This window comes from Hyaena hyaena, unplaced genomic scaffold, assembly GCF_003009895.1.
Source record: "Hyaena hyaena isolate Hyena2069 unplaced genomic scaffold, ASM300989v1 scaffold_138, whole genome shotgun sequence".
NCBI classification, from domain to species: domain Eukaryota; kingdom Metazoa; phylum Chordata; class Mammalia; order Carnivora; family Hyaenidae; genus Hyaena; species Hyaena hyaena.
The window spans coordinates 2,024,789-2,052,500 of record NW_024080770.1 but is presented as its reverse complement, the minus strand read 5'-3'; the positions used below and the strand labels follow the sequence as shown (position 1 = coordinate 2,052,500).

The window sequence follows — 27,712 nt, the reverse complement described above, 5'->3', positions numbered from 1 at the left end:
CCTAGAAAAGAAATCCATTTTTACTCTTTTAAATTGTTATGCTCTTCCACTTTTGCCCAAGATGGAGTAACAGGAACCAGACTTATTCTCCCATCTGAAACAAACAAAAAAATCAAAGTACATTGAACTATAGTTTTTGAAATGGTCCAGACCATGCTGCATGGAGAGAGAAGCCAGCAGGAGCCAGTGGTTTCTCTAAGTCGAGCCCAGGGAGCTGGGAGTCCAGGAAAGCTAAGGCAACTAGAGGTCTCAGGGCATAGGACCAGGAAAGAGAGAGTCACACAGAGAGCCACAGAGATGTACATAGGGTCCCACTCAGGTTGTGTGTGTGTGTGTGTGTGTGTGTGTGTGTGTGTGTGTGTACAAACCAATGCTAGGGAAAACTACCAGGAAAGATTATAAAGAACAATTTACACAGTTCACACAGGGCCAACTTCTCTTCCCACCAGCCAGAACAGAAAACCTCATAATTCATGGGATGTCAAGTAGAATAATCAGAAGGGTTTTGCCTCAGTAACGGGGCAAAATATGCCCTAAACTCTGCTTTTGTCTCTTGAGGCACAAGACCCAAAAGAATTAAACTGTCTCCATGTAATCTAACTACAACCCAGACAAAGTTTGAAAATAGTTAAAGGACTTTTAAAAATCCACTACCTAACAAGGTAAAATCCACAAGGTCTGGGATCTGATCTTTTTAATTACCAGGCACACAAAGATGCAAGATAATAAAACCAATAATGAGAAGAAAAATCAAAACTAACCCAGAAATCACACAAATGATAGAATTAGTGGACAGGAATTGAGACATATAATTGTCTCAATGTATAATTTGTAATAATTATACATTTATTCTCTATGGTCAAGAAACTTGAGGAAAGCTTGCACATATTAAGTAAAGGTAAGGATTATATAAATAAAACCAAAGTCAAACTTCTGGAGACAAAAAGGACACTGAGATGAAAAGTATAGTCGATGAGATTAAAAAGGAGATTAGGCATTACTAAAGAAAAGATTCGTGAATTTGAAGATCTAACAATAGAAACTGTACAAAATGAAATCAGAAAAAGACCGAAAAGATTCTGAATTCACTCTAAATTGATCTCATAATTCAGGGCAATCAAAATGTCAGCATGCTTTTATGTAGATTATAGCTCAATAAAGCTTAAAAGAAAGGACAGGGAAAGGAAGAAGAGCCCACAAAGGTGACTGAATGGACAGAAAAACTTTCTCATTTTTCATTTCATACATGCATTTGTCTTACCTTTCCTTTTCTAAATTATTTTTATGACACAGATAATGTTACATATATGCCTTTATACTTAAAAATTCATGTAAACAAAGAAGAGCAGAAAAAAAATAATGCGTAATCCTGGTACCCAAATCAATAGCTCCATTACTAGAAAGCATTCTTCCAAGCTTATTTTATGTTTACTTGTCTGTCTGTTTATACTGAAACTTCCTGCCTTATTTTGAAGAGACTGAAATGTTTTCCCTACTCTGTTGAATAGGCTGTTTCTAACTTCTAGTGTGTCAGATCCTTGTGGGGTTTTTCTCTTGTATGGGGTTAATAAATTTATAGTGTATTCACTTAAATTAATTTGTGTCAATTTGCAGGAATGGTTCCCCAAGGTGAGGCCAACTTTGCTCCATCTCTAAGCCCTGGGAGCTCCATGGTGCCGATGCCAATCCCTCCTCCTCAGAGCTCTCTGCTCCAGCAGACTCCACCCACTTCTGGGTACCAGTCACCAGACATGAAGGCCTGGCAGCAAGGAGCAATGGGAAACAACAAGTAAGGGACAGTTTTTATATATGCGCATCATCCCTGATCCTCTGCAGCACAGAGCACGCCTGCCTTCACAATCCAAATAGAAGATTATCAGCTCCTGCCATTTGCAAGTTCATGGAACTGAGCTTTGTGTTTTAGCAAAGAGAAATAATGACTCTTAAGTCCTTTTAAGTTTCAAGTCATTTTTAAGGCGAATTTGTATGTTTACAGTACGAAAAAGTGTCCTAATGGCCCTCACTCAACCTCTCCCTGCCACCCCCAGCACACCTGAAGAATGTGATCAACACCTATATGTAACAGAGCTTCCCTGCAACAGATGTAGAAATGGGTACTTTAAAAAAAAAAAAAGTTGTTCTTTATAAAAAACACTTAAAAATCTTAAAAGTCTTAGGGATGCCTGGGTGGCTCAGTTGGTTAAGCATCCTATTCTTGATCTCAGCTCTGGTTTTGATCTCAGGGTCATGAGTTCAAGCCCTCTACTTTTAAAAATCTAAAACTCTAAAGGAAGAATGGTAAAACATAAGAATTCACCAGAGCTGAATAGTGGGCACACAGGTTTCACCCTTCTCAGCACGTTTGAAAGCTCTCGTAGCAACAGCAAATGTTCTGAGGCTTCTAAGGCTGTTGTGCCTCAGCCAGCTTTTTGAATCTCAAGATCTTCAGTGGCCTCATCTTGCCCATTCTGCTTAGAATCGTCTCACGAACGTCATTTTCCCCCCGAATCCTGGCTGCTGAACTTTTCACACTTCACTTGAGTTTTGTAAGGGTTTTAATTAGGTTGTGTCTTGGTTCTAATGACAGGGAAACCGTTTGATCTGACAACATAATAAGTAAGGCAGTTAAAGTTGAAAACTTAAGACCCTATTCTCTTATTAAAGTTCACTGAAAGGTGAGAGGAAGTCTTCCCTTTTGAGAACTGCGTAGCTTTTAGTGAGGACTGTGTGTGAATTAGGTAGATATGGAACCATCTGTGTAACATGCAGGAACAAGGTAGTCTCCTAATGTGTTCTAATCCCAGCTTCCTAAATTCAGAGTCCATGGTCCATGATTATAAATCCAACTAAACTCTAGCTCCATACCCACACATAAGCAGTGAAATGTGCCCTGGTAAAAGCACAGTCCTGCTGCCAGTTCCGCTCCCCACTTTACAGTTAAATTCCCTAAAAGATTATACTCTATGCTACCTCTCCTTCCATTCCTTGTTGGCCAGTCAGGCTTTCATCCCTACCACTTTTCCAGAAGTATTCTTGTCAAGGTCAGCAGTGTCCTGTACCATGCCAATGCAGGGATCGTTGGTAGCATTTGATATATTTGAGCACTTATACTTTCTTGAAGCACCTTCTCCATTTGCTTTCTGGAACAACTTTCTCCCTGGAGGAAGGTGACTGTCATCGTATCTTGGTGTCCTCCACTAGGACTTTGTCATCTCTCTGACCTCCATATGAAGGCCTCAGAGCTCATTCTGTCTACTTGTTCTCTTGGTTATACCATCCACTGTTAGGGCTATAAATGCCCATGTCGCTGTTCAGGACTCCCCAATTTAAATCTCCAGCCCCACCTTCTCCCCTGAACATCATAGTGGATGTGCAGCTGCTCAGTGAGCATCCCAGTCAGAAATCTGATAGGCACCTAAAACTTACCACGTTCTTCTCCCCAAAACCCGCTCCTCCCCTTCTTTCCCCATCTCCATAAATGACAACCTCATTCTTCCAATTATTCAGGAGAAAACCTCTTCTCTTTTCCTCACATCCCACATCAGACATCCCATCAGCAAATCACATCAGCTTCTCAGCGGCTCTCACTTCTTACCTGTCCCACTTATACACTTTAGTGTGAGTCACCGTCGTCATTTTCCGGGACCGTGCAGTAGCCTCCTGTCACCTGCTTCCTGCTTCCACCCTCGTTCCACTGCTGTGTAATCTCCGCATGGCAGCCAGAGTGATGCTTTCAGAACATGAGCAGTATGTCAGTCCTTTACTCAAAGCTCACCGACTTACTCAAAATGCAATACAGGGCCTGTGCAGCCCACAGAATCTTGTTCCTTCTGACCTCTGCTGCTATTCCCATCACTCAGTCTGCCACACTGGTGTCTGTTTATTCTTCTGCTCCTCACCTGTGCCAAGTACATTGCAAACTCAGGGCCTTTGCATTTTTAAATCCCTCTGTTGGAATGTTCTTCTCACAGTAGCCACATGGTTTGTGCTCTCACACTTCAAGTCCCTCCTTAAATGTCACCTTATTAGACACAGATATTAAATGTCACCATATTAAACTTCCCTGACCATCATTTCCAAAACAACAGCATTTCCTACCCCCTGATCCCTTCTCTCCCTTCTTTATTTCTCTTCATAGCACCTGGCATATTGTGTGTTAGTCTGTTTGTTTATGGTCTGCCTCCTCCAACTAGAATATAATGATCCTAAAAGCAAGGACTTTGTTTTTGTTTACTTGAGTATGTCCGTCCTTAAGAACAGGTGAGCACTTAATGTACATCTGTTGAATGAATGGGTACAGAGATTCCCTTTCCCGCCTCAGTCACTTCTTGGATTCAGATTCAAATGCGGACTTGGATTTTTATTGCACTTAAACAGTTTTTGTGAACCTTGACTTTGCCAAATCACTTGAAAAAGAAAATAGATCAACTCTTCAAGCATTCACACTTGCTTTTCTGTTTCACATGTAAAAGCGTATTAGTGGACGCAGGCCACGTGTGTTTTGTGACCACTCACTGTATCGCACGGCGCAAGATGCCACAAGCAGCAGGGGAAAACCGCACTTGCTGTTGAGTTACCGCGAGTCCACTTGGTGACAGGAGTGGGAGGAGAGAAGTAAAACACTAAACAAAGACTCATTTAGTAGAATGATGTAATAGGGTTCAGAGACAGTGTAATGTGATTCTTTTCCATTACCTCTTCGGTGGCAAGACAAATAAAGGGTTAAAGCCAGCCTCTTTGTCCTGGAACAGTGCAGGTTTCTGTGTAACACTAATCGCTCTGGAGAATCCTAGTGCTTATTAGCATCTTAAAGGCTAGGAAGGCCTGTTGTTTAACCCTTCCTTTTTAGACTTAATTGACCTGGAGTGCCTCCCTGCTTGTTAATACCTGTATCTATGGAAGCAACTTCAGGCCAGAAGTCTTCATCCTTACCTCCCCCCCACGCAACCGTGATTCAGGGACTACCAGAAGCCTGGGGCTAGCCTGCAGAGACCGGAGTGGTTGCCCCTGGGCGACGTAGAAAGCACCCGGAGGGAGGGCTTCTTTGCGCAGGGCGAAGGTGCCAGTGAAGCCTGCTGTCCCTCTGAGACCTGGAAGAATGAGTTATGCTGCAGCAGGGTGTGGTCTTCCCATAATGGGAGAAATTGAAATGGAACTATTGGCAAGAGCAGTCTGAAAGAACTTAAGTGAATAGAAGTCCCAAGTATAAAATGTGAAAAGAAATTAAATCTGAAACTTTTTTTCACTAAGTATGACATCATTGCAGCCCTTGGAGCTTCTGTGTGCATTAGCGTACATAGCCCTGAGCTGAGCCCCCACAGTGGTGATTTATGTGTCCGTTGACAAATGAGCATTGTCTGCGGCAGAAATGTTCTCATTAGAAAATGGGCGGCCAGCTAATGGGTTTTCCCTCACCTTTAGTTGTGGGGACGCTGTACAAGCATACACACTGTACAGACATTAATGGCTCAGAGATGTATTATTGACCATTTCCTCGGCATGTAATTTTCTTTGAGCATCTGTGTTTTATAATTACTTGGGGAAATTTTGCTACTTTTTCTTCAGACATGATGAATAGGCTGTTTCTTGGCCTGTTAATTTTAGTATGATTGCCTTAATCTACCGGAAACTATAAATGTCAGTACATCCTGCTTACCTCCCAGGATCTAGCAAGGAATGGATAAGCCATTGATGGGGTACATAATTTTTAGAAATCAAATTCTTCAGAATTCACATTAAAAGAGGTGGAATTTTACCAGCATCTTATTGTTTAACAACTGATAATCATCAAACACTTGATGTTTTGTAGAACTTACAAAAGACACAGCTCATATAATTTTCCTTTAGATGTGTGTATCTGTATCATTTAGAATTTGGGGGTTCGAATACAAAGTTTCCAGATGTATTTACTTGGAGTTTATTCCATACTAGTCTACTGACTAAGAGAACCGGGTTTAACATTTAAGATCTCTGTATAACAGCAGTCCAGAACAAGGCCGTGAAGAAGGAAGTCCGTAAAACAAGCCCACTGAAAAACATAATTGCGCTTGCATTTTGCTTCTAGAAAAGACATAAAGCTGTGGTTAGGCCTGAGAAGACCTTTGAAATCTTTAAACATTTAAATTTGCCAAATAAACATATCTGGTTATATTCCTCTTAGTTTATAGCATATAGAAAGCATCCAGAAGCTGAAACCTTGAGAAATGACATCAAGCTCTAAAACACTGAATAAAGGCCCTTGAGTCCTAATATGCATAGATAGTTAGAAATGCAAATTTCTGTGCCCACCCTCAGAAACTGTGATTCACTAGGGCTGGAGTAAGGCCTGGGAGTCCCCATTTTTAATAAGTCCTGGCATTGGTGGTAGAGTGGTAAGCATAGCGGCCTTCCAGTTTTCAACAAGTCCCAGGGAATTCTCTTGCAGATGCTCTCTGGACTACAATTAGAAAAACATTGGTGTAGGTACCAGAAAAATCTATAAATAAGCAGTCTGAACCTCATCCATTGACAACACTGAGTAATAACCCATGTCCATAAGTCACTGATTCATCAGATATTTACTTATTCATCAGAGAGACAAGGAATAAGTGGAAGAAAACACAAAGTCTAAGAAGATATACAAGCAATCACAATATAAGAATCCCATCTTTGAACTTGTTTATTCAGTGAACATCTATTGAGGATTGATATATATCCCAGGCATTTTGCTTAAATAGAATATTCTCTGTTTAGGAATATAGAATGATGTAACAAATTGTAGAATGGTTTTGATGGTTAAATGAGTAAACTTCAGTTATCTGGAAGATTTACTTAAGTGGAAAACTTTCTTAAGTTTTCAGCTAATTGGGGCTTACAACTCTGATCCTAGGCCAGATAATTGTAACTTTTTTTTTTTTTTTTTTAATTTCTGAGAGAGACAGCGTGAGCAGGGGAGGGTCAGAGGGGGAGATACAGAATCTGAAGCAGGCTCCAGGCTCTGAGCTGTCAGCACAGAGCCCGATGTGGGGCTCAAACCCTTGAACTGTGAGATCATGACCTGCGACAAAGTCGGACACTTAACTGACTGAGCCACCCAGGTGCCCCAGATAATTGTAACTTAAAATGAGTTCTGTATTATTAAATGCTCTGGGTAGAGTTCAAAATTCATCTGAATTATACTCAGTTTTTATATATGGTAATAAGATAAAGTCTTACACATAATTCAAAAATGTATTAATATTTTCTTTGGAATTTCATCTAATAATTAAGAACCAGAGTCCAGTCCACTTACCCCCATGTTCACAATCCGTGGATGTAATTGGGATTGTTTTTGAGTTAACAGTGTGTTCAGTCAAGCTGTCCAGAGCCAGCCCACACCTGCGCAGCCCGGACTGTACAACAATATGAGCATCACCGTGTCCATGGCAGGCGGAAACACAAATGTTCAGAACATGAACCCGATGATTGGCCAGATGCAGATGAGCTCTTTGCAGATGCCAGGAATGAACACTGTGTGCCCTGAGCAGGTAAGTGGTACAGCTGGTACGTACACCACACACCATAAGTTGTTATCCGAGGGAAAATCAGGTGTGTTCGCAGTTACTTGTCAGAAATAAGTGCGCCACGCAGTGACTTGTGCTAATTATTTCTCAGTAACACTGAGGGGAAAGATGCACTCCTTCATTATTTCCCACTATCTTTTGGTAATTAGCCTCTCTTATGATATACAGTGGAAAATTTTGACAGACCTTCTAAGATTTTAGTCTCAAGAGATTTTAGTGTTTTACATTTATTATGAGATGATACATAGAATACATTGGCTCGGAACATATCCCTTTATATTCTGAACACATTTTCTTCATTTTTCTCTTTCCATTTAACAAACCCTTATTCACTACTTACTGTATACAAAGCTAGTTCTGTGGGAGATAATACTGACAAGTTGGGGAGATACGACATGAACAAAGGATCAGTTGAATAACCGGACAAAACCGCTGTGTAAGAGAAGGCCGTCCATAGCACCATACATATTTATGTCAGATTAGGAGGATGTACAATTAACTGCTGAGGGTTTAAAAGAAAAACCGCCTGATTAGGAAAGGCTTCTTGGAAGATTTGCCTAAAAAAAAGAGAATAGAAAAGAACATTCAAGACTGGTTGCCACAGTATAATCTAGGCAGGAATAGAGGTTGAAAGTCTAATGAATGTTAAGGGGACATTTATATTATATTTAAAGCAGAATATATATGATAAGCTTTTTAGGGGTGTTGCAATCCATCTGAATGCTTTTGAGTTTATCCCGGAGCCTCCTGAAGATTTTTAAGGATAGAATGACTAAATTCAGAATGATGCTTAAGGTCATTGGGGTAATTCCCTATAGTTGCTGTTCTCATTTTCAGCAACCACAAAGGAGACAGGTGACTAGACTGTGACCATGTAGCTATAATTTATAGCAAATCTTACAAACCTTTAAACACGGATTATCTTTTCTATAGAATTCCTTTTTGATACGAGGTTTTTTTCTTAATTAAAAAAAATGTTTTTAACTTTGCATTCACCATCCCCCCTACTTGATACAATAAGTCCCTCAGGAGTTTAGCAGGGGGAGAAAATCAATGACTTAGTGATTTATTTACCTATAGCAAAAAAGAAGACCTAGTGTTGTGTCTTGTCCTTGTCCTTATTATTCAGTAATTAGAATATTATACTTAAAGCGTATTTCTTATATAGCTGGGTCTTTGCTTTCCTATTCAGTTTGACCGTCTGCACCTTTTAATTGGAGTGGTCATTAGCCCATTGACATTAAATGTGATTATTGTTATGGTTGAACTTAAATATCTCATCTTGTTTTCTCTTTGTTCTATATCTTGCCTTTTTGGGGTTTAATTGAATACTTTAATTCATTTTATCCCTTTTGTTGGCTTATTAACTATATATGCCTTCATTTTGTTATTTTAGCAGTTGCTTCAGAGTTCAGAGCATGCATCTTTAACTTATTGCCATGTACCTCCAAGCGCTGTTATATCACCTTGTACATAAGAACCTCACAGCTGTTTGCTCCCATTTCTCCCCTCCTCTGCTATTGCTCTCATACGTATTGTGCCTACCTATGTCATATACCTCACATTCTTTAACTTTAATCAGACATATATTTTTAATTTAAGAAGCCTTCTGTGTTTACCCATGTCACCATTTCCAGTATTCTTTCTTCCTTTGTGTAGATCCAAATTTGCAGCTTGGTATCAGTTTCCTTATGCCTGAAGTTGCTCACTTAAATCTTTTATGGTCTGCTGCTGATGAATTCCGTCAGCTTTTGTATGTGTTAAAAAGCTTTTGTTTTACCTTCATCTTTGAAAGGCTTTTTTCCCCTGAATTCTAGGTTGGCTTTAGTTTTAGCTTTCAGTACTTTGGAGATGTTGCTCCACTGCATTATCCCCGATGAGTTATCTGCTGGCATTTTACCTCAGTTCCTCTGTACACGATTGATTTTTCTCCCTCTCTGGCCTGCTTTTTAAGATTATTCTCTTTGTCACTGGTTTTAAACAACATGAGTACCGTATGCCTTAATGATTGCTTTCATGGTTCTTGATGTTGGGACTTCAGTAAGCTTCCTGATTTATGGATGTATAATTTTCATCAAATTTGGAAAAATATTGACCATTGTTTCTTCAAATATTTTTTCTGTCACCACCCATCTCCTTTCCTTCAGAGACTCTTAACTACACACACACACACACACACACACACACACACACACACGACCACTTGAAGTTGTCCCCCAGATCACTGATGGGGAGGGATGAAAGGTCAATTATTTTTTTCTCTGTGTGCTTGATTTGGGTTAGTTTCTATTGCTATAGCTTTAAGGTCACTAATCTTTTCTTTTGCAGTGTCTGATCTGTTAACTTTATTCAGTGTATTTTTCTTCTCAGGTATTCTATTTTCCTCTCCAGAAGTTCAGTTTGGACCTCTTTTATATCTTCCATGCCTGTAACATGTTTAGTCTCTCCTCTTCTTGAACATATGAAATACAGTTATTATAATAACTATCTTAATATTCTTGCCTGTCAGTTCTATTCATCTGCATGATTTTAGAGTTGGTTTCAATTGATTGACTTTTCTTTTCATCATCGGTCATATTTTCCTGCTAATTTAATTTGCATGCCAGTTAATTTTATATTGGGTGCCAGACATGTGAATTTTATCTTGTGATGCACCTACATTCTTGAGCTTTGTTCTGGGAAATGGTTAAGTTACTTGAAACAGTTTGGTCTTTTCAGATCTTCCTTTTTTGCTTAATGGGACCAGAGCAGTGTTCAGTATAGAGCGCATGTGACTTTACTACTGAGGCAAATTTCTAATACGCCATACTATATGAATTATGCCACTTTCCACTCTGGCTGGTGAGGTCAGGACCTGTTGCCAGCTCTGTGTGACCTTTGGGAATTATTCCATCAGCATCTTTGCAGGTGACCCTTTCCTCTGCTTTGGCTAGTTCCCTAAAAGCCATTAACAGATCAGTACTAAGTTGAAGGCTCAAGGGGTCCCTCTGCAGATCTTCCAAGCTTTCTCTCTGTGTAGCTCCCCCTCCTCTGATATTCTGCCTGTGAATTCTAGCCTCCTTGACCATCTCAGACTTCCAGCTGCGTCTTCTCAACTTACGGAGCCATCAGGCTCTGCCTGAGTTCCCTTTCCCCACACTGGCTACAGCCTGGAAATTCTCTGTAGACAGGAGACTGGGGCAATTGTAGGATTCACCTCAGTTGTTTCCCAGCTCTTAGGGGTCACTCTCATTCCTTGGGTTTGTCCAGTGTCTTGAGTGCCTTCACTTCATATATTTTGTCCAGGCCTTTCGTTGATTCAGGCAGAGGATAAATCTGATTTCTATTACTGAATCTTGATGAGAAAAAGACGTTGTTTGCTAATTAACTTGTGTGTGTGTGAATTTAACTTTTATTGAAGTATCATACAAGAATATACAGAAAAATCTACAAGTCAATGAGTTTTCACAAACTGAACCCATCTTTAAAGCTACCATTCAGATCAAGAAACAAAACATTATCAGTAACACCCGAGTTCCCCTCATGCTCTTTACACGTCACTCTTCACCCCTGCAAAGGGAACCACTGTCCTGACTTCTAACAACACAGTAAATTGCTGAGCCCTTTATTCCTGCTGCACTCCTATTTTCTGTCAGTGAGATTATTTTTCACTGAAGAATGTGGTCTTCAACTTAAACAACGTGCTTGTAATTTGGTCTTGTGCTTATCTTTAATAGATAAATGATCCAGCACTGAGACACACAGGCCTCTACTGCAACCAGCTCGCATCCACTGACCTTCTCAAAACAGAAACAGATGGAACCCAGGTCAGTAAGAAAACTCTAAACCCAGAGCTGCCAAGTGTACTCTAGATGCTCAGGAGAAACTTTGTTCAGTATCGTGGTTAAAAGCCTGACGTGGGGAGTCAGACCCGGCTGTGGGTGCTGGCTCTCCTCTTCTTAGCTATATCGTCCCGGGCATGTTAGAGAACTTTCCTGAGCTGCTATTTAACCAACAGAACTAACAAGTTACCTGCTTATAGGATTGTTGAAAGTGTTAAATGAGATAAGCTTTCAAAAGGTTTAATCCAGTGGTTAAACAGGATAAAGGGATCACAAATTGTGGCCACTAATTGTTATTTTGTAAATAAGCACAATTCTAAAACTCATGTGTAATCAAAGTACCTCAAAAGATCTCAGTAAATTCAGACAAGACAGAATGCCTGCTGCACACCCTGCCTCGTTTTAGAAATTCATTTCAAAACAATACAAACGGCAAGGATGGCCACTTTCCTGTATTGACAGAAATTTAGAGATTTTGGATGTTTTAGTCCACTTTAGTAACTTTGGGTTAGTCGTTAGTGCCTTAATAAATCTGTATTTTTAAAATATTGTACAGGCATTATGGTAAGGTCGAGATACAAAGAAACATGAGACATGTTTGCCCTTTAGGTGAACTGTGGGGAGAAGTGAGGAAAGGAAATTTCTTTTGTGAAACACTTACAATTTGCCCAGCACTGTACTACGCACTGTCTGCTTTATCTCATATAAGCCTCACTACAACCCTATGAAGGGAGTAGTATCCCAGTTTTTCACAGATGAAGAAACAGAACCTGAGGAGATTTAACTACGCACACAGTTCACAAAGCTAGAAAGGGGCAGAGCTGAGATTCAGACCCACGTATTTCAAACAACCAAAGTTCATGTTCTTCCTGCCCTGTCGCTTGAACAATAAAACATGTAGACATCTACACATAAATTGTCACATAACCAAAGAAGGCAAATTCAAATTTATGTTACAAGTAACAAGAACCATTAGGTTTAAAAGAGAAAATGCTGTGAAGGTCAGAAGAGCATTTACACAGGAGCTGAACTGGGCCTTGAGGACAGTTAGCAAGGCAAAATGAAGGAGAAAGTGTCGGAGGCTGGAGGAAGGAGTGAGCCTGGAAATCTCGGGCATTGAGAGTAGAGGGCACAGGCACAGGGAAACAGTAACATCTTAGTGTAATCCTGGGAAACCAAATCCACTAAAGGTAAAGAGTTATGTAATAAGATTTTATAGGAAATAAAATTGGTAAAAATAGATTGGGGCAAATTTCTGGGGGCCTTGAATGCTAAACTTGGGTTTGGATTGAGTCCTACAGGTGAAGTAAGTGTCCCCTTGAGGGAGCACAGTGATACAAACACTAGCTCAGGCTTCATCTTGAGGGACAGAAGGAGCACTGGGCAGTCTCCTCATGAAGAAAAAGACCAGATAGGAGCCGTGTGCATAGTCAGGGCACCAAGAAAGAGGATCTAAGGCCTATGTAGGTGAACAGGGGATTCCGTGATGGGGGAAGTGAAGTCTTCATTCACCGGAAGATGTTCAAGGTCTCACGCCTACAGAGACATGTACTGGGCAGCTCAGCAGACTAGTGAAAACTAAACAACCAAGTTTAAAAGTTCTTGAGCTCTGAGACAGCATTTGCACTGATGTAAAAACTCTGCCGGAGAATCTTAAGAGGTTGGGACCCTGCTCTCAACGCCATTCCTCTCACCTGGCAAATCGTAAGGCTTGCGCGCATCTTGCTCTGCCTGTCTTGTGAAGGTGTGGCAGCATCTGGAGTCCTCTGAGGTCTGGGCTCAGGCACCTGTTTTTAAGTAGCAATTCAAAATGGCTGAAGTTTGGTTTAATCTTTTTGATTTTTTTAAATTTCAAAATAGACTGTCTTAAAAACATTGTTTTTGAAGAAGCAAAATTTTCTCTCTAGTTTCTTTGATCATGCCTTCATTAAGAATGTTTTTAAGTGTAGGGGGACAGAAACACCTTGTACTCTGGCCCAGTATTTCATATGTTGAAACACATAAACATGAAATTGTATATGCTGGGTTTTTTTTTAATCAGTCAGTGCCTCCAAGCACTACAGCTTGTGCTCATGCTAAGTTTCAGTGGCAGACTCTTCTTTCTCTTGTAGCCCATCATGCGATATCTGTTTGCTCCAGTGCTTTTGTATTTGTCAAACAGAAGCTTGGAAGCAAGTTAAATACAAATCTCGAGACAGATGTACAGAAAAGGAGAAGGAAGAGAACCAAGAGAGAAGGGCTCAGTGAGGATTGAGGACCACCTGTATTTGGAGAGTGGAGACGGGGAGGAGGCAAGACGGGAGAGAACCGGAAAAGAACAGAGTATAGAGAAGCAGGAGAAAGGCTAGTAGAGGGATTGTTGACGTGGGGAGAGAGGATGCCAGGGGTGGAGCTATAGGAAAGAGAAGTTAGAGGACAGAGGTGAGGGGAAGGCACAGAGATAGCCAGAGAATAGACTCAGACAGAGAGTTGATGTATGTTAGATGCACAGAAAAGAACCCAAAAGAGGAAGACAGATGGGAGCCTGTGGGGTCAAGAAGCAAAACTTGGGAAACCAGGTGAGGAAGAGGATAAGGAGAAAAATGATGCTAATATAAATAGAAGTGTAGTCCAGCAGGCTGGGAAGACTCAGGGCTGTCTTCTCTGAGGGAGAGCAGAGTGGAGGTGTAGAAGGGTCAAGAGGAGAAGACTTGGGGGCTGGACTGATACACCAATTGGGGGTTGGGACATTTCACATATGGCCCGTGAAGGTTGATGAAAACAGCTTCTATTCAAGTAGGATAGAAAAATTTTCCAAAAAAGCTGAGTGTAATTGACATAAATTAGTGGTGAATGACCAAAAAATGCATCATTAATCTAAAATACTTCATGTACCTATTAAACATAAGCACAAGTTTGCCAAAAGCTTGAGCATCTCCATTCTTGGTCTTGAACATTTGCAAGTGTGATACTGGCTTTAATCAGTTCCATAAATGACTTTTTAATAAGGATGTTTGTAAGAACTAACTTCTGGCTTTGTTTTCCCAATAGAAAATGCTAGAACTGTGCAACTTTAGACATTTTTAAGGAATACATGTACTATTAGTGAAAGTAGCTAAAGGGAAAATTCACACTGTTCTCAGCTGGTAATTTACTGTTATTTTTAGCTCATGTGTTTAAATGAATTGTCTATCAGGAAAAAGAAGTTAAATATAAAATTGTTCTACTAATATTTTGCTGTAATTCTAAAGACAATACGTAAAAGAACTATGTAAGAGTAGATTTAGATACTACACAAATCTTCTGGACATTAACTTTAGTAATGCTGATGTCCTGTTACTGAGTTGTGGTGGTTTTTATTTTGCTAATACTGGGTTAAAGCCCTTAATTTTCTAACATTATAAAGTTTTTTTTTATCCTACTAAAGTCATCCATAGAATGCTTTCGTTACCAGTTTCTGAATAATATATATATATATATATATATATATATACACACACACATATATATATGCACACTTAGATTTTTAAACCCACCACTGGACACCCAGACTCTGAAACTGGGCTTTTCCCAATCTTGGCAATATTAGCAATGATGCTTATTTTCATTATTGATGGCAACCCTGTAGGAGGCTTGACCATTCCAATTTTGATTTTATTTTTTAAAGTGTGAACTTTCCAGAACCCTGAGCAAAATGAGTGCAGCGATTTTCTTTTTGTAGGACAAGAAGACAGAAGAGTTCTTCTCTGTGGTGACTACAGACTAGAGGAATGCTCTAGTGAGTTTCCACTTCAAGTAGTACCCACTCATAAGCCGGGGGGGCAGGCCCTTCTGTCTAAACACATCTTTTATTTGTGTTCCAGCAGGTGCAACAGGTTCAGGTGTTTGCTGACGTCCAGTGTACAGTGAATCTGGTAGGCGGGGACCCTTACCTGAACCAGCCTGGTCCACTGGGAACTCAAAAACCCACGGCAGGACCACAGACCCCCCAGGCCCAGCAGAAGAGCCTCCTTCAGCAGCTACTGACTGAATAACCACTTTTAAAGGAATGTGAAATTTAAATAATAGACATACAGAGATATACAAATATATTATATATTTTTCTGAGATTTTTGATATCTCAATCTGCAGCCATTCTTCAGGTCGTAGCATTTGGAGCAAAAAAAAAAAAAAAAAAAAAAAAAGAATTCACTTTTGTTGGAAGATTGAGAGGTGTTTTTGTTTCTTTCTTTGTAAAGGCCTTGGATATTGAAAAAAATAACAAGGCAGAACAGTTGGACAATCTATTTCTTGAGCCAAATTTAATTATTCTTATTTTTGTAATCAGTCATTGGCTTCTTATCTGGATGAAGGCTTTTGGAGGAGAACCAAAACGACAGTTCCAAGGGGAAGATGAAGCCCCGCCTCTGCTGGCTCAGTCCCCACCCTGACGAGGAAGAAGGGCCCGGTGGGGCTTTGCCTGTGCCCGTCCACCAAAGGCTGTCACGTGTGTCTGAATCAACAGCCCTCCCCTTCCCGACCCCAGGCAGCTTGTGTGTACAATCAGCTTCTTCTAGCAACTCTATATCGGTTGGCTTCAAGAGAATATTTTGCCTCCCATATGTACCCCTTCTCCTTTTTTTAAAGATGGATTTAAACCAAGATGCCTCCAGGAATGAGGACGAAATGAGTCTATTCACAGAGGAATCCAAAAAATACAGTTTGGGGGAAAATGCAATAATTTTTGATGAGATGGGTGAAGGACAAGAAACGAGTTCTGTCAATTATTGTAGATAACAATTTTCTGATTAAATCTGGAAAAAAAGGCAGCCTGTTCTTTCTGCTTTTATTGTATTAACAGCTAAGTAGCTAAAGTTATTTAAAATAAAATTAAATTTATGATCCAAGTAGCTTATTCTTCCCTTTAAATCTCACTGTAAATATACTTGATTTCTTGTAGAAATTGATTTCCTTGTTTAATTTTATGGTTTTATTATCATACTCTTGATTTTTCTAAATTTGTGTGTGAATATATCATTGATTGAATTGCAGTTACATTTGGCTAGTAAGAGTTCATTCTCTTAATAACTGTGATGCCATATATGGATTTACTTTAAGGTTCAAATCAAAATGCCACTGCCAGAAAGAGCTGTTCCGGATGAGCAGCCTGCCCTAGCGTGTCCCTGGGATCATCGAACTTGAGACGGTGCAAGGAATTAACACCAGAAGTGCACTGGCTACCTGTACAGAGAAAAATCAGTACTCAAAGAAAATCTTCATTTGTTTTAGATTGACTTTGGGGATTTGAATTTTCATCAGTGCAAATACAAATTTCTCCAACCTGCCCTGAGGCTAACTGGTACCATATTTTCCCTTTGTGTCTTGTCACTCTGCCACATCGTGTCTCATCCTGGCCTCTGAGTCAAGGACCCAGTGAACTGTTCTAGAAGTTCCACTGCAAGGCCAGGAAAGCCTGAGAGAGGTATTGTGGAAGAAGCAAAGGTAGACCCCCCCCCAGCACTCGCCTTTACCTGCACCCTGGGCCTGTGAATGATGACAGCGTCTGACATCGTGCGCCAGCAACCTCTGCTTCCGCGGCAGGGAAGAGGCCACGAGAACTAACAACAGAAAAGGAGCATGGACTCGGACACCAAGGAAGAAGCCATTTTCCCAGGTCCTCCTTTCTGCATCTCACCACCCCTAGTTACAAATAACTCCATTGACAGCATCTACTCAGAAACTATACCGAATAAAAAGATTGCTGGAAGGGCTCACACGGATAGCAACTCTGAAACAGAAATAGGACACTCAGTTACAAACATTATCTCCTTTAGTTTTTCAGAAAATGCATCCCTGATTTCATTCATTCCCAGCTTGAACGCCCAGCCATATTACTCTAGTCCTTACCAAACTGCTCTAGGAGGTCATTTCTGTTTTGTTTGTGATATTTAGAGGCGCAAACTTCAGGAAGTTCACCTTTAACTTCAGCATTCCAGATGAAGTTTCCTGACTCAGTGCTTTTGCATAAGGAACTAGTTTTTAAAAGTGGTAAGGAAAATTGGAGATGCTAATAACATCCTCCCATCCCACTGCACCTGAAAGTATGCATGTCACCTTCAAGGTTTTATAATTGCACTGTTTGTTTTATGTATGTACAGATTAAAATTATTGCTACATTTGAGGAAAATAAAATTGCTTGCTTCTATGTAATTCCTGTCATTCCACAGGAAATTCACTTTTCCAGCTACTGAATAGAACTTGTTTAACAACCTCCCGGGTTGCCTCTTCATTTACAGGGAAGAAATGAAACCTACATCCTGCATGACTTGCCAGAGCCCCAGTGACTAATGAGTAATTAAAGGATCTTAAAAGAAAGGATCCCTGAAGCCAGATATCCTCGAAGTCACCCTGATATGAACCAGTGAAAACTGAAAAGGTCCAAGTAAAGTCATGAGAGTGGGCCATGAGGAAATTTTAGCTCTGGCCATTTGCCTGATGATTAAACACACTGCTCCCGCTGTTTCCGGACCCAGGAGATCTGGTCGGGGCAGCCCCCATAGCTACAAGACCCCATCTCTCTCTTGGTCATGGTTTTTATATACTGCCAGGTATTAGTTATATGCAGATTGCAGAGATGTTGACTCTTACTTAAGGAGGCTCTTTCATTTTGTCCTTGTACTTTGTAAAAGGCAGCCCCTTTCTCTTGTTTGTGTGTTTTTAAAGCAGCCTAAGTCCACCAACACTTAGCTAAGTCGGCCAGGGTAAGCAGGGTCAGCAAATGTGATTCTAGAATCACATTCCACACACATTCCTACATATAAATACACACGGATTTGGTGGTTGCTCTCTGACGTCATGCTTCTGGGAGAAGAAAACCTTTCTTCTCGAAGTTGAGGTGAGGTAAAAATGATACATTTCTTAGATGAATCTGAACATTGATTTAAATTTATCCTAAGGTAGGGGTGGGAAGGCCATTAGAAAAACAAATAGGAACAATTGAGGGAAAAGTGAGGTTGATATAGAAGAACCTCATCTTCTTTATGGTTTTGCCAAGATAGGTTTGTACCTACAAACAGTCTCCTGGGCCCTGAAAATCAAAGAAAATGAAAGGACAATTGCCTATTTACAAAGGAAGCTGTGCTGATTTCCTCCTTGACATGAACTACTCTTCCCAGGAGAGCAGCTCCACTTGAAAAAAGTGAATAATTCAGAGCAAGCTTGATCCTTGGCCATTCCTGTACCTCTGAAAAAGATCTTGACGATTTAATTAAGCCCATAAATTCTTTTTATTGGAGAAAACTGCCAAAGGAAGCATTCCTCCATCCAGAACCCTTTCTGCCAGCCCTAAATTAGTTTTCTTTATATATTTTATTTTCATTGCCGCAAGAGCTCTTAACAAGATTAAAGAAACACAAAGCTCTGGCCTCGTTTAACATATTTTATTGTCTTTATCCAAGGTACTAAGATGTGGAAGAATCCAGACATGAACCCTGCCCTCCCACAGCTTATATTCACATGGGAAAGGACTTCCATAGTGATAATCACAGTGGACTAAGTGTTACATATAATGGAGAGTTAGAAGTTGCTTTGTGAACTTCTTGTCTGGAGTGAAACCTTGTCTGGAGAGTCAAGGAAGGTTTCCTTACTGAAGAAGTGGCATTTGAGGTGAGGTTTGTAGGATGAAGAGGAAGTAGCTCAGACAGGGGCAGGGTGAGAATTCTGACAAACAGGACGTACGGAAGGCCTGGAGGCAGGAAGGAGCCTCAGAGAGCTGGGGTTTTTAAATTGTTAACCAGTTTCTGAGTTCTCATAAACATGTTATTAGTATTATATCCGCTGATGAACTGGAAAGTAATTGAAATCAGCATTTGGCTCCAGGAGGAACATGAACCAGTCTTCGGGACCCCCTCGCTCAGAAATTGTGCCAGCCAGTAGCTAAGGTCTCTTTCCTAACTAGCCATGTCCAGCCAGAAATACAGGCTTTTATTTATATCTTTTATGCCAGATGGGCCACAAGAATCTGTTGTAGCAGGTGACCATCTCCAGAACATTCAGGGAAAACACCTTTGTACTATAGCAACGCCTACAGTGCTGTTCTGTACATTGCCTCATGTAATCCCTGCAGTCCTTTAAGAGAGATGTAAACAGAAAACAGACTGAAAGCTGATGACACAAATGTGGTTTATGAGGGTAACCAGAACTTGAAGCCAAGTCTTCTGAAGCCAAATTCACCATCCTCGACCATATGATGTAGGACTGATTCAGAGTCTGCAGACGCTAATCTCACTGTGTAACCTTAGGCAATGTGTTCTTATATGAAATAACTTTTAAAAACAGGCCTTGGAAAGCAGGGTGAGGAGTCCAGGGCTGAGAAGGAAGGACCTGGCCCTTCTCTGGAGGCAGTCCGCGCCTGCCTTTTGGAGGCTTCTTGGGGGCTGAGCTTTGTTGTAAAGTCAGGAGACGTCCTGCCAGTTTGGGGAGAGGCACTCTAGCCTGCATATCTAAACAGGAAATGAAGAAGTGGTTCCATGAAACTGCAGCGTCATTCCCTTAGCTTGAAAGAATGTTGGGGGTCCTGGGTGGCTCAGTCCATTAAGCGTCTGACTTTGGCTCAGGTCATGATCTCACGGTTCGTGAGTTCTAACCCCGCATAGGGCTCTGTGCTGACAGCTCGGAGCCTGGAGTCTCCTTCAGATTGTGTATCTCCTTCTCTCTGCTTCTGCCTGCTCTTGCTCACTCGCTCTCTCTCTCAAAAATAATAAAAACATTTTTTTAAAAAAAAAGCATTTTGGAAAATGTGGGTTCCTTATGCAGAGGGTATAAAACGAGTGACAGAGGATCACTTTTGAGAAGCAGGGCCCTACAATTCCTCCTAGGAAATTTGGTTTTTTGGATCAGATCATGAAAGCCATCATTCACTTTTCTCTGGCTCTGGAGCCTTCTTCAAACAAAGAATCTTTTTCCTGTGCTGGAGTTTGGCTCTGGTCTAATCATTTGTGCTTGTCTCAGAACTCTGTAGTTTATGCAGCCAGCAGAACCAATCTCTGCCCATAGGTATCCTGAGACATTGGCTTGAGAAAAGAACTCAAATGTATAAAGGAATATTTTTTAATAAAGTTAGTTAGGTTTTTTTTTTTCATTCAAGTAATCTCTATGCCCAACATGGGGCTTGAACTCACAACCCTGAGATCAAGAGTCACATGCTCTACTGACTGAGCCAGCAAGGCGCTCCTTAAAGGAATAATTTCTGTTCCATCAGATTTCTTCCCACTCTAATGCCCAGAGGCCCTAAGGTGCAGGATAAAGCAAAACTTGACACCAAGGTTTATGTATTCCATTTCTGAGGAGCTGTTGCAGTACAGACATTGTGATAGGCAGTGTGGGAAGTATACAGATACTTGCCTGAAGATACTTCCTTCCTAATAATGGAGAGTCTGCATCCGTTAAGAAATACTTCTCTGGGCACCTGGGTGGCACAGTCGGTTAAGCGTCAGACTTCAGCTCAGGTCATTTCACGATTCGTGGGTTCAAGCCCCACGTCAGGCTCTGTGCTGACAGCTAGCTCAGAGCCTGGAGCCTGCTTCAGATTCTTTATCTCCCTCTCTCTCTGACCCTCCCCTGCTCATGCTGTCTGTGTGTCTCTCTCTCAGAAATAAACATTTTTTAAAAATTTTTAAAAAAATACATCTACTCTGCTAGGCAATATGTGAGGCTAATATTCTTTGCGCAAATAATTTCTTAGTTTGTACAGCAGTTTCACATGCAGTATGTCCTTTGATCTTCAAAATCCTCTGAAGCAATTGCAGTAGGTCATAGCCCCATTTTTACAGATGGTGAAATTGATACTCAGATTTATGGTCACGTGGCTGGACACAAGAGCTAACCCTTGGGTTTTGTGATGAAATCTGACAATTTCCACTGCACAACACACCTATCAGAGACAACAGTGCCTTAGTGACACATTAAAATTGTGGGAATCCCAGCGAGTTAACAGTTGTTCTTAGAAACTTGGAAGCGTTCCATTTTGAAAGTAAAACTGGGTACTAATTTTGAGTTTTGTTAAAGTACTAATCTTTTTCTCATATTTGAAATTTGTGTGAGAATGATAGTTCTCAAGCAAATCCCTATCCTCTCCCTGAACAATTTCATCTTTTTCTTAAATCTCAGTGCCACTTATAATGATCTGCAATTTAAGTCCACTCTTCTAGCCAAGATCGTTCTCCAGATCCAGGCCTGAATTTCCAGCTGGTGAACATTACCATATGCATGGATCCCCCCACCAGCCCATCCCAGCACCTCAAACTCAAGTCCCACACCAAATCACTTCCCCACAAAGTGACTTGTGGGGCCTGGGTGACTCAGTTGGTTAAGCATCCAATTCTTGATTTCAGCTCAGGTCACGATCTCACAGTTTGTGAGATGGAGCCCCAAGTCTGCGCTGTCATCGCAGAGCCTGCTTGAGATCCTCTCTCCCTCTCTCTCTGCCCCTCCCCGTGCTCTCTCTTGCTTTCTCAAAATAAATAACATTTTTAAAAAGTTAATGCACATTAAGTTACTCAAAAGTAAGCTCCCAAGCTTTATAGATGATATATGCTTCTATTAAACATGTTACTTTTCTCAGAAATTACTGCCCCATGGAAAATCAGTTGATTGCTTGACTACAGTCTTAATTGAAAAACTAGAAAAGGCAAATCAGGAGAGACAATCTCTTCCAGTTTTCCCTCCCCAACTGAGTACAGATCTTCCCTGACTTGTGATGGGGTTATGTCCCAACAAATCCATTGTAAGCTAAAAATAACATTAATTGAAAATGCATTTAATACACCAAGCCTGCCGAGTATGATAGCTTAGCCTACCTTACATGTGCTCAGAACAACTTATATGAGCCTACAGTTGGTCACAATCATCTAACACACAGCTTACCTGATCACATTTTACTGAATACTAAAAACAGACTGGTTGCATGTGTGGGTACAGAAGGGTTGTCAGTGTGTTGATTATTCATCCTTGTGATCACATGGCTGGTGGAGCTGTGGTTTGCCCCCAGCATCATGAGAGAGTGTTGTACCTGCATATCACTAGCCCAGGAATATAACCAAATTCAAAATTCACAGCACAGTTTCTTCTGAGTGCATACTGCTTTTGCACCAAAAAAATTTTTTGAAAATGTTTAAGTCCCACCATTGTAGATCCAACCAGAATAAATGAGGGACTATCTGTATATACAATGCCCTGCTATGTCTTTCACTTACAATATAATACCTCTGAGAAGTAATTCATGATGAAATTAAATAAGAGGAAGATGGCTCATTGGGAAATATCTATTAGATTGGCCTTTAAAACCAGTGCCTCTACAAGGTCAGTGACTTAACTTGAAAAGTGGACGCATAGAACAGGTCAGTGAACGGGAAGACCTTTCTCCAACACAACAAACATCCTTCCTGGAATTCCTTTCCTCATACCTGAAGAGCTGGCCCTGCTCAGTTCGGCTTTGTTTTCAAAGCTCAAGTAATGTATTAGACACCTGCCTATACTAAATCTTAGGCTGCATGTTTCCTGTTCATTTTCTTTTTTAACTTGCAAACTTTTATAAAATTGTCATTTTTGCAGCCACATCATCCCAGCTGCGTTGATCATCTCAAGCAGCCTCCTTACTCAGGTCCCAGCTTTCCTCCCCACTCCCAGCAGATACGTCTTGTACCTATCGTCAGATCAGTCTTCTCTGGGATCACTGGCACTTCTTCAGAATTCCTTACATCCCGTGCCGGGGAGGAGGCAGAATGCTTTATCCCCACTTCCGCCTTTATAGAATGAGTTAAGGAACACAGTGCTCCTAGTTGCCCCACCCCTTACTCTTCCTTGTGTGGGCCGAATGAGTAACCTACCTGGTGGATATTGCCTTTGGTCCATGTTTCTTAGTTGGGTGGAACTAACCTCTCAAAGTTTGATAGGCTGAATGTGGGGGATCTGTTCTATCTGTGCTTTTCCGCACAACCAGTAGGAAGGAGCAACTCTGGTGATATCTGCTCCATCTGCTCACCTTCCTTAGGACAGGAAGTTATCAAGCCCATTTAGACTATCATATAAAGCCGTATCTTCCAACCCATTGACAAGAAAAGTGATATTTGGTTCCTCCATCCGCTTTTTATCATACATTTATCAAGAAACTACGTTCAGAAGTTGGGTGCCACCACCTATTTGGCCCTTGCAGAACCCCCACAGCTAAAAACTGGATTTGGGCCAGCATTCAGGACCTACCAATTCTGGATCTTAGAGGACAGGTTGAGGTTGTGCTAAATTTAACATCGAGGACAGCTAAAACTTGTGAGGCAATCATAGCCAAAGGATGTGGTTCTCAGCCATTTTTCCACATGAACACCTTCCAGTCAGTAACTGTGGTTCACTGTTGCCGAGATTCTCAACCAGGAAGCCGTGCACCCTCAGGATGGCATCTCAGAATCTGTAGGGGAAGATGTATGTTGATTAAGTGACAATAAAACGTGATTTTAAATGCCCCTCCAGGGGAGCCCTCTGCATTGTGCCAGCCCCATGACAAGCAGTGACCTAGGCACGGAGTTCAGAAACTCCGTCTTGTCAGCTCTTCCAGTGATAATTGGACTCTAGGGTATTGTGTCACACAACTCACAGTCGCAGGAGGCTGGTTTATAATACAGAATGTCAATTAACCAATTTAGAATGGAAGATACTGCTTCCCAGCATTTGAACTACTCATGACCCCTTTTCTTTTTTTTAATTTTTTTTTTTACATTTATTTATTTTTGAGAGACAGTGTAAGACAGTGCGTGAGCGGGGGAGGGGCAGAGAGAGAAGGAGACACAGAATCCGAAACAGGCTCAGGCTCTGAGCAAGCCTTCAACACAGAGCCTGACTCGGGGCTTGAATCCACTAACCGTGAGATCATGACCTGAGCCGAAGTCGTACCCTCAACTGACTGAGCCACTCAGGCACCCCTCATGACCCCTTTTCAAACCACTTTCTAGTAGCTAGATGGCTGAAAACCCAATTAGTAGCCAACTATGAGAGGTTAAGAGAAAACTGGACTGAAAAATGACCTGGTTTTCAATTCCAGCTCTGCCACTGACTTTGGTCTTGGGCAAGTGAAAGCCTTTTTGAATGTGTAAACCTGAGATAAGGCGGCCTGCACTGTAAAAACCATCAGGATTGATTAGCACATATGGAAGTCCTTTGTTAATTCCAAAACATTTTTCACATATAAGAAACTTACCAAAGCATAGATTTTTTTCAAGGATGTATCACCTATTCTAGGGCTTGCAGTACAATCTTTGCTTTATTGGAGAGTACATTGTTTTCTTGTAAACTTAGTATGCAAGGCCAGATATACTATACTTTGTGCCAGATTCTTGCTCTCCATCTTGTTCCTTCCTGTAAACACATTATACACTATTATAATGTGTCGGTTCTAAATCACACACACCTATTCTTTATCTTTTGGGCTGACTGCCTCCTGGAACCAGGCTGCTTCTAGATAGCACCAGAGTTTCTGATTCAGTAAGAATGGGGCAGGGCCTGAGAATTTGCATTTCTTTTGTTTTTTAATGTGTGTTTATTTTTGAGGGGAAGGGCACGGAGCATGAGCAGGGGAGGGGCAGAGAGAGAAGGAGACACAGAATCCCAAGCAGGCTCCAGGCTCTGAGCTGTAAGCACAGAGCCCCCACGCAGGGCTCGAACTCATGAACAGCAAGATCATGACCTGAGCTGAAGTCAGATGCTTAATCAACAGAACCACCCAGGGCCCTGAGTATTTGCATTTCTAAAAAGTATCCAAATGATGCTGATCTAAGGACCACACTTTGAAAACCACTGATCTAGTTCAGATGACAGTGGTCTTAGCTGATATTAATAAGAAAGTCTGCTACTTCCCTGCCACTGGTTTCCACTCCCTCAGGATCAGCCGTGAATATCTGTCCTTTCCCCTCTTGGGTAGAAGTTTATGCTATTTATCCTCAGATCTCAGCTTTAGGGATTTGCCTGAGCTGTTCTGTCTCAGCTATGTAAACTCATCTCTCTCTTGCCTTTATCATTATGTCTTACAGAAGAATTCAGAACTTAAAAAAAATTTAAGGCAGTGTCATTTAGGAACATTTTTCTAATTGTCTTGAGTGGAAATAGCAGGGAGCGCTTCATGGTTCTTGGATGGCATCACTCAAGCAGAAAGGAAATTAGACAACTGGCTTACTTGACTGAAAGCTCTTTGAGGGCAGCTCTTTGAGGGCTGTGTCTTATAGTATCTTTTTATGCTTAGGTTCTAGCACTAAGTGCCCAGGTACTGTCCTAAGGGACCTGTACCTACTAACATAATTAATCCACATAGCACTCCTGTACATTCTTATTGTACAGATGAAGGAACTGGGGCTCAGGGAAGTTGACTTGTCCGAGTTCACACAGTTTGAGGTGTATGAAAACCAGGATTTGGACTCAGGCCATTGACACTAGAGTATGAGGTCTTAACCACTATACTTTACCATATAATACAGTGCTCAGTAAGTTTGTTCAGGGTTGTGAAAGGCTATATATTTCCTATTTCATAGAAGAAAATTCAGTCAATAAGGATAGTCTTCAACTTTTTCCCTTCTCCATCTATAAACTCATGTATATGTATATATTTCTCCACTTCTTTCCTCCAGTTTCATTAAAGTCCTCTCTCTCTCTCTCTCTCTCTCTTCAAGGTCAGTCCTTCCCTATGTCCTTAACCCCGCTTCTTCCCACTTTTTCTGGATTTCCTCTATCAGTTATTCTATTTAGTAACTTTAATCTCTCTTCTCCTTACTCTCCCTTTCCTCACCCATAAACTTGCTCAAACATCTAAGAAAATTTCCGCTGTGGAACCCAGCTTCACCTTTCCACCCCCCTTTCAATCATTACCTTCTCCTATTCGAGTTTCCTGTAATAGTCCCCACCTCGTCTCCCCTCACATTTTTGTCTCAATAGATGGCAGTCAGATTCCCACCCTCATATGCTATTTCAACTGCTTTCAGCAAGTTTACCAGTATGTTCCCAACTGCTCAATGTTTTCAGTACTTATATGCTGAAATTCCATGCAGCACTTGATTGCTCTCCCCTCCTGAATCTCTTATTCACTTGGCTTCCTGGAACTGGTCCTGCCCTCGGCACCCTACCAATTCTCCCATCCACTCTCTGGATGTTGGAAACAACCATCTCTTACAACAGAAAACCTTTGTATCTAGCATCTTCGTCATCTTGGTATCTAGAGGGAAAGGGGAAAGTATACCCACATTACCTGGTACAATTTTCTCTGCATGGATTATCTAGGTATCTGTCTTCTTATTAGAATCCTCGCTACCTGGAGGCAAAAACTTCCGTTCATCCTTATATCCTCTCTTAAGACAGCCTGCCACAGCAGACTTGCAACAGATTATCTGCTGGCCACATTACCCTTTATGACCTTTGCTTCACAGATGTCCAAGCAATGTCTGTAGATGTCTCCAAATGTTTATAGAAATACGTAAAATATTGTAGAGTGGTCTAGAGGTTCAGAAAGCGCACTATCCGTTGGGGTTGGGCAAGACTCCGTGACGGTGATCAAACTTGAGCCAGAAATAGTTTGAAGTCCAGATGTGGGAATGGGGAGGGAAGAGTATGAACACTTGACTCCCAGGCCAGAGATGGGGGGCAGCAACTGGAGTACCTTTGTTGAAACCTCAAGTTTGGATTAGGAAAGAGTAGAAGATAAACTTAAAAAAGTGGGTCGGAAGTATAAACGAGAAAGGTCTGAAGGCTACGCTGAAGAGTTCCACCTTTATTCTAAGGGCAAGTGGGAGTCTACACTGAACAGGGTGCTCAATGATCCTAAATAAACCTGGTGTCAGAAATTCTGCTGGGTTGTAGCCGGGACACAAAGGAGGTGGGGAGGCCAGTGGGACACTCTGATGAACAAAATGAGGGCCCGATACGGGTGGTAGCACTGAAAACTACGATAGATGCAGTTCTTGACAAATTTCATCAAGTATGTATTTGTCTGTATGTGCGTGCATATGTGTATTTTAACACCTTTGAAACGGAAATGCATCTTATGGTTAATCACATATCTTAATTGGAAGCATCTCTTCTCTCTTAACAACATGTAAAGTAATAGTGTATCTTGAAGTTGATATTGTCCTAGATTCAAAGAGTATATCTGGATGTGAATAAGAAATAAAGAATTCAAAGGCAAAATTGTAAACCTGGGTGCCTGGAAGAACTCTGTTATTCCTAATAAAGAAGGAAGGGTGTTTCCTTGATCCCTGGATAGGAGTCTAACCAAATCTATTTGAGCTTTGACCCACAGATAATATTGCTGCTCACCTACTTTCCCCATCTGAACAAATTAAAAATAAAAAAAATTAGAGGAAG

At 41.1% G+C, this 27,712-nt stretch overlaps 1 protein-coding gene across 6 annotated transcripts in view; it reads left to right on the top strand.

The window, feature by feature from the left end:
• NCOA1 (nuclear receptor coactivator 1) overlaps positions 1 to 17,594 on the top strand; it is a 241,137-nt gene extending 223,543 nt beyond the window's left edge. For 3 of the 6 annotated variants that reach the window (XM_039238319.1, XM_039238320.1, XM_039238318.1), the window contains 4 exons: positions 1,615 to 1,789; positions 7,322 to 7,505; positions 11,258 to 11,347; positions 15,205 to 17,594. In XM_039238319.1, the coding sequence (XP_039094250.1) occupies positions 1,615 to 1,789; positions 7,322 to 7,505; positions 11,258 to 11,347; positions 15,205 to 15,375 (620 nt within the window). In that variant the 3' untranslated portion in view covers positions 15,376 to 17,594. Of the gene's footprint in view, positions 1 to 1,614; positions 1,790 to 7,321; positions 7,506 to 11,257; positions 11,348 to 15,062; positions 15,120 to 15,204 lie in introns of all 6 variants that reach the window. The other 3 variants (XM_039238322.1, XM_039238323.1, XM_039238321.1) reach the window with 3 other exon arrangements.
• Positions 17,595 to 27,712: the final 10,118 nt, after the last annotated feature.